Source organism: Capra hircus, chromosome 11 (assembly GCF_001704415.2).
Source record: "Capra hircus breed San Clemente chromosome 11, ASM170441v1, whole genome shotgun sequence".
Classification (NCBI taxonomy): domain Eukaryota; kingdom Metazoa; phylum Chordata; class Mammalia; order Artiodactyla; family Bovidae; genus Capra; species Capra hircus.
In genome coordinates, this window is record NC_030818.1 from 90,544,111 (window position 1) to 90,550,924 (window position 6,814).

The window sequence follows — 6,814 nt, forward strand, 5'->3', positions numbered from 1 at the left end:
GGTCCTCTGCAGGCGTCTTCCAGACTTCAAAGACCAACAAGCTTCAAACAGCGCCTTCCGGAGCGGGTCCTCGTTCCCCTCCCCCGCCCCGTCCCCTCCGCCTTTGTTGCCATCGCGAATTTCAGGGAAAAAAAGAAACAGTAATTACAAAAACACATTTGAGGGGGGGAAAAAAAAAATCACAACTCCAGACTAGGTATGCAACTACCTTGAGACACGATCGAGGAAGGGAGAGGAGGTTGGGGGGGGGGGGGACAAAAAAAGGACAGGTAAAATGTTTCAAAAACTACTCATTTCACTTGAACTCCACCAAAATTTTCAGCATCTTTCCAATTTCTTTGTGTCACGACATCATATCAACATCAGCATCTTCTTCTCGCCCCTCCACCCTACCGCCATCACCGTCGACACCAAAACCTTGTATCATCACCAGCATCATCACGACCACCACGACTTCCTCCCAAGGAACCCTGCTCTGCACCCGCCAGAGAAAAAAGAGCGAGAACGGGGCGCCCCCACCCCACCCCTCCTCTCAATACGTGAACACCAGGTCGGAGAAGTTCGCCTCCAGCCAGTCCCCCGCGATCATCTCGCTCAGCTCGGGCGTGCAGTAGTCGGGGAACTCGAAGTGGGAGCCCAGGCTGCCCTCGCTGAACGAATCCAAATCCTTATCCACCAGCGACAGGGACAGGTTCCCGGCCGCCGCGCCGCCCCCCAGCTGTTGGTCGCCGGCGCCGTGCGCGCTTTGGGAGAAATTCAAGCTCAGGTCGAACATCAGGTCGTCGGCGTCCTCGCCGCCGCTGCTGCTGCTGCTGCTGCTGCTGCCGCCGCCACCGCCGCCGCCGCTGGACGAGGAGGACGAAGAGGAGGTGGACACGGAGCGCGCGGACGCGGGCGACAGCGCGGGCTGCGCCAGCGGCGGCGGGTGCTGCTTGGTGATGTTCTTGAAGCTGTAGTAGAGACGGCTGCCGCCCCCCGCGCCGGAGGCCGCGCCGGCCCGCACCTCGTCGTACAGGCTCGCGCCCTCGGGGGACTCGGCCGCGCTGCTCAACGTGGGGCTGGCGGGCACTTTCGCGACGCTGTAGCGTCTCAGCAGCGGCGGCGGCGGCGGCTGCTGGCCCGGCGGCTGCAGGAGCTGCGCGTGCGGCGGCGGCTCGTCGTCGTCCTCGTCCACCTCCTGCTTGATCCGCAGCTGCAGCTCGTCCTCGTCGTCCTCTTCGTCCTCGTCGTCGTCCAGGAATACGCACTTGACCGTCTTGCCCGCGCCGCTCACGCGCAGGCTGCCCAGGACGTAGTCGTCGCCCGCGCCGCCGCCGTCCCCGGGCTGCGCCGCCTTGCCCGCGCCCGCCTTGGCGCCGCCGGCCGCCGGGGCCGCGGGGGCCTTGAGCTTGCCGCATTTCTTGCTCGAGCCCTTGGAGGTCTTGGCGCCGCCGCCCGCGCCCGCGCCCGCGCTCCCGCCGCCGCCGCCGCCCGCCGCGCTCTTCTCCGGGCTCTGGCCCGCGCTGGGCTTGGCCGACGGGTCCATCTTGGGCTTTTTCCGGGGCCGGTACTTGTAGTCGGGGTAGTCGGCCATGTGCTTGAGCCGCAGCCGCTCCGCCTCCCGGATGAACGGGATCTTCTCGCTGTCCTTCAGCATTTTCCAGCGCTTGCCCAGCCTCTTGGAGATCTCGGCGTTGTGCATGTCCGGCGACTGCTCCATGATCTTCCTGCGCTCTATCTTGGACCACACCATGAACGCGTTCATAGGCCGCTTGATGTGGCCCGACGCCGTCTTGCACCAGTCCGGGTCGCTCTCGTCCAGGGCCACCGGGCTGCAAGCCATGAATTCGCCCTCCTCCGTGTCCAGCGCCTCCCGGGGCAGGTTGCTCTCCGCTTCCAAGCTCTCGGCCTGCTGCACCATGATCCGCGGCGGGGCTGGGCGCTCCCACCCGGGCCGCTCGGTCTCGTGCGGGGCTCCCCCTCCCCCGCTCGGCCCTCCACCTTCCCGGGCAAGTTGCAAAGTCCTGGGCACCCCGCGTCCGCGGCTCCCCCCCTCCCCCCCGCCCCCCCTTCCAGTCTGCACACAGTGGCTGCGGAGACTCGGGGCCGCCCGCGCGCGGGGCAGCTGCGGCCCGCGACGCGAGAGGAGGCGGCGGCGGCGGCGGCGGCGGTGGTCGGAGCAGCCCGGGGACCCCCTCTCTCTTTCTCTCCGGCTCCTGGCTCCCGCCGCGGGCGCCGGACCCCACGCAACTCCCAGGCGCGCGCGCGCTCCTTCTGCAAAAAGTTGAGGGCTCTCTCCCAACTAGTTATCAGGGTGTCATCGGGGTGACGTCACCCCGCGGGCCAGCCAATGGCCGGGGCCGGCTCCGCCCCGCAGCCTTGATTAACTCGGCAGCCCCGCCCCGTCCCCGCCCCCGGGCTGCAAAGATGGGGTGGGGGAGGGGGAGGAGGAGGAGGCAGGTCTCGAAAAGTGTTCTTTAAAAAAAAAAAAAATTCGTGTGTGTGCACCGAGGCGCCCCTCTCCCCGGTACGCTCGAGAGCCGCGCCCGTCCCGGCGGGAGGGCCGAACCGAGCCAGTCCCAGCGTCGGAGCAAACCGAGCACACCGGGTCCGGGGAGGGGCCCGGCGCCCCTTTGTGCCCAGTCCCCCACCACCCGCCCACCCCGGAGGCCGGTGGGGGTGAGCCGGCCAGGCGCGCTCCCGCCCCGCGGGGGCACGCCCGGGCACGCGCACAGCCCGAGCGGGCGGGGGCAGGGGCGACGATCGGCGGTCGGGCCCCGGGAGGGGGAGGGTGGGCGCCGCTGCTGCTGCTCCCCCGAGGGGAGCGGGGAGCCCGCCGAGCCCCCCGGCCGACGGCAGGTGGCGCTTGGACACAACCGCCTTCCCCGGGCACGTGGGCGCTCCCCTCCTTTCTCTCCCTTTCTCCAAGGCCGAGACATCCCTTTAAAGCCCGGCCGGCGGGAGCCCCTCTCCCCGGTTGGCGCTTTCAGTTTGGCCCTTTTCCCGCGGCTGTCTCCCCTCCTCCCCGCGTTGGGACGCGCCGCACGGTGCGCGTTTGGCGGCGCCGGGCCCCTCTGCGCCCCGGCCCCCCATGGAGCCCGGAGTAACGGTCCTTGGGGCTCGGCCCGGCCAGTCCTTTGGCCGGCGATCGGGCCCCTTCCCCGGGCTGGTTCCAAACCCGGTCCGGACGCAGAGCTGCGTCTCAGCCCTGCGGCGCGCCCCGCGCCCTCCCATCCCCCCTTCCTTTGTCCCCTTCCCCCTGTCTCGACCCCCTACCTCCCAGCGCCCCCCCGCCCCCAGAGCAGCCTCGTCCTGAAATCGAGCAAGGAGCTAGCACGCCTTCTGGATCACTCGCTAGTGTAGCTGAACAACCCAGACCCAAGAGAAAACGGGAGCACTCCAAGTTTCAGGTCGAAATATTCCCTCTTTTCCCATGAAAAGGTGGGACCGACCGCCCGGAGGACCGGAACGCGGCGTGCAGGCCAAGCTGATGTCCCAGCCCCGCGCCCCGTCTGTCTCGCGCCGCTCCTTCCGAAGCCGTGTTTCTTTGTGTGTGTATCTGTGTTTGGTCCCTGTTAACCATCCTTGGATATTCTGGGGGCAATTAAGAGGACACCGCCGCCTTCTTTTCCAGTCTCTGTCGTCATCCCGGTCTTCACACCCTCCAGGCGTTGGGAGCTGGCAACTTTGAACAGTTCCCGAGATACCGCCCTGAGGATTTCACAAGAAAAGTCAGCTGCTTAGGACTAGTAAAATTAGCCAAACCTGCTTCCTTTCAGGTGCTCTGTCTGCGAGAAGAAGACTGCATTACCTAAGCATTGCAGCTTGTCTGACGTCCTTAGTAGCAGGGTACCATTTTTTCACAGATGCTTTTTTTTTAAATCATCGTGGCCATACCCTCCCCCCTTCGTCCATCCTAAAGAAAAAAAACCAAACAAACACATTGCATCAAATACTTGTGATATTCAGGCCAATACAACTGGCAGTTTATTTTTTAAAGGGCCAGAGGGACCGAAAGAACTGACAGTCTTTCTTATGGGTTAACCTGAAATCTGGAGACGTCTGAAACCCAAAGCAGTGTGTGGAAATTCATCTCCCCGCCCCCCTCACTGCATCTTGTGTTTCTCTAGCCTCACAGGTTTCCCAGCTATTCCAGTCGTTGGGAGCACCACAGGAGGGTGGGGTGGCCTGGGTGGCGACCCTACCCCGGCTGCAACCCCACACTTCAGCTGAAGGGCTTGAAATAATTTAGCTCCTTGCAATATTTTCAGGCAAATTAGGAGGGCACCTAGCATTTTAGAAAGAGAATGAATCTGAAAAATCTTTGCAAATTCAATATTGATGTACATTTTTCATTAAATAGCAAAAAATCAGGTTTAACTTCTTACGTGAAAACATTTTGGGCTTTTATTTTCTCATTTCTCTTTGCCTTTGTTACAGAGACTCCTAAAATCTATCCCTGGGAATATAACAAGTAAGCCGAATTCATATTCTTAAAGCATCTATTTTTTTTTCAATTTTTAAAAATTAGGTTTAATCTTAGAATGAGAATTATGTGAGGGCTGTAAAATAATAGGATTTATTCTTACAATGTGGTGATCTTCTTAGAGGAAATATAAGGTAAAATTTACTCTTTCAAATAAGAAGTGTAATTTCTGTGCAAAGATGGCCATTTTGGGGGAAGATAAAGCTTGAGGAAGGGGGTTGGTTATTAGGCAAAAAGGACTGGGAAGGATAAGTAGAGATGAGTGGGTGAGAGAAAGCCCTGTGATTTGAGGAGTCTTTCAGTAAACAGACATGGGGAGGGGGGCGTTGCTGGTGTGCACAGGAATGTGGAAGAGCAGATTTCACCCTCCCTGCCATAGGCAAGGCAAGACAGTTTTCAGGAGGATTAACTAGATTGCTGTTTTGTAACATGGATCCACCCTACACGTTCAATGTTAGCTAATTTACTGAGGACTAGGATCGAGGAAAAGAAAAGAAAATTAAATAACTTCTCTCTATGCTTTCTGCTGGTTTCTTAAATAAGTATATCATTAAAAAAAAAAAAAAGAAATGGGAACATGTTTGAGACTCGTACATTTCTCTCAGGAAGAGTATTTACTCATGAAAAACGGAGGTTTGCAACACCAGCAGTACCCAAGTATTTAGAAGAGTTTTAGGCAACAAAAACTGTGGCCTTCTCTAATGATACACCTCTTGGAAGTCTAATTTGGTAAAACAGAAATGTATCTGCTGTTTTTTTAAAAACAATGAATTTACCTCAAGATTAGATGCATCTGTGTTCTCTTTTAATAGTGAATATGCATGTCCTATTTGTTTGTACATCCACCTATGTATGCACTTGTTTAGAAGTGAGGGATGCAGTCTTCTTACTAAGAATAAACATTGCTGGGTATATACTTAATGCTCAGAGACTTAAGATTTATTTTTGATCATCAGAGCTACAAATGATGATTTTCTGTGGTTATTGCATCTTTATCGAAAAATGTATAAGAATTGTTGCTTAAGAGGGTAAAGTATGCTACAGAATCTCTCAACATAACTAAAACGCAATTAGGACGAATATGACATGTTCCTCTTTCCTTTGAAGAAGAAACATTTTGCTAAGTAAATAACACACTAAAAATATCACTGCGTGAATACCCGACTCACTGAAAGGAACATGCCATTTTTAGACATATCCCACTCCATGCCTGTCTCCATTGCTGAGAGCACGCTGCGCAGAACGGCTCTTCCCTTCTCTGCCTGGACCTGCTCTCTCCCAAGGTGAGTCCTGGGCTCTTCTGATTCATCTACATCAGACTTAAATCCTGAGTTTGGATCTGAATATCTTCCATTTACGGGGCCTCCCTTTTGTGTGTCCCTCAGACATGATGTGTGCGAGTGCACTAAGTCACTTCGGTCCTGTCAGATTCTGTGCAACCCCAAGGACCATAGCCCACCAGGCTCCTCTGTCCATGGGATGCTCCAGGCAAGGGTACTAGAATGGGTTGCCATTCCCATTGGCATTCAAACATTCCCTCCAGAGGAATCTTACCAACCCAGGGATCAAACCCACATCTCTTATGTCTCCTGCATTGGCAGGCTGGTTCTTTACCACTAGTGCCACCTGGGAAGCTGGGTATAAATTGAACTCACCCTAATTTCCAGGTGCGCGCGCGCACACACACACACACACACACACACACACACACACACACACACACACTTTGCTCTTCACTGACGCTTTTCATATATTTCCTACCTTGGTGAAACTTACCCCAACATCATATTTACTCTCAGTTGTGTCCAACTCTTTGCGACCCTATGGACAATAGCCCAACAGACTCCTCTGTCCATGGAATTCTCCAGGCAAGAATACTGGAGTAGGTAGCTGTTCCCTTTTCCAGGAGAACTTCCTGACCGAGGGATCTAACCCAGGCCTCCTGCATTGCAGGCGGATTCTTTACCATCTGAGCCACAAAGGAAGCCCCTGGTGGAATGTTCGTTGCCAGGACATACACATTCACTAAAATAGAATGTGGACACCATCTCAGAATCATTACTAGATACACTTACTTAAATACTGAGGTCTTTATAAGGTGATGACTTCTGTCTCAAAGAATTCCACAAGTCGGCATGATCGGACTCCTGCCTCCCTCTCCAAATCACCTCATTCTTCTCATGACGCTTTGCCCTGGCATTGTCCTACCCACCTGAAACTTTTCCATCACCAGATTTCTGCATGTGAAGGGCATTCACAACATTCAGACCTCAGGTGCAGTGCCCGTCACCCAGGAAACAGGCTGCCAAGAACTTGTCAATACCCTGCTTGGCCCATCACACCTCTAAA

The 6,814-nt window shown here is 56.0% G+C and overlaps 2 protein-coding genes across 2 annotated transcripts; one reads left to right on the top strand and one right to left on the bottom strand.

Moving 5' to 3' along the window:
- SOX11 (SRY-box 11) lies at positions 468-2,009 on the bottom strand. Its single transcript, XM_018055704.1, has one exon. It carries the CDS (start codon positions 1,898-1,900, stop codon positions 533-535), a length of 1,368 nt encoding a protein of 455 aa, XP_017911193.1. The 5' UTR covers positions 1,901-2,009; the 3' UTR covers positions 468-532.
- LOC108637093 (basic proline-rich protein-like) lies at positions 1,899-3,342 on the top strand. The gene is made up of 3 exons (XM_018054727.1): positions 1,899-1,945; positions 2,056-2,236; positions 2,623-3,342. Exons 1-3 carry the CDS (start codon positions 1,899-1,901, stop codon positions 3,340-3,342), a joined length of 948 nt encoding a protein of 315 aa, XP_017910216.1.

Coding starts and splice junctions, on each gene's coding strand:
- SOX11 (XM_018055704.1), bottom strand. CDS start 1,900: ATGGTGCAGCAGGCCGAGAGCTTGGAAGCGGAGAGCAACCTGCCCCGG.
- LOC108637093 (XM_018054727.1), top strand. CDS start 1,899: ATGATCCGCGGCGGGGCTGGGCGCTCCCACCCGGGCCGCTCGGTCTC. Junction 1,946..2,055: donor CACCCGGGCCGCTCGGTCTC/GTGCGGGGCTCC, acceptor CCCCCCTTCCAG/TCTGCACACAGTGGCTGCGG. Junction 2,237..2,622: donor GGACCCCACGCAACTCCCAG/GCGCGCGCGCGC, acceptor CTTTGTGCCCAG/TCCCCCACCACCCGCCCACC.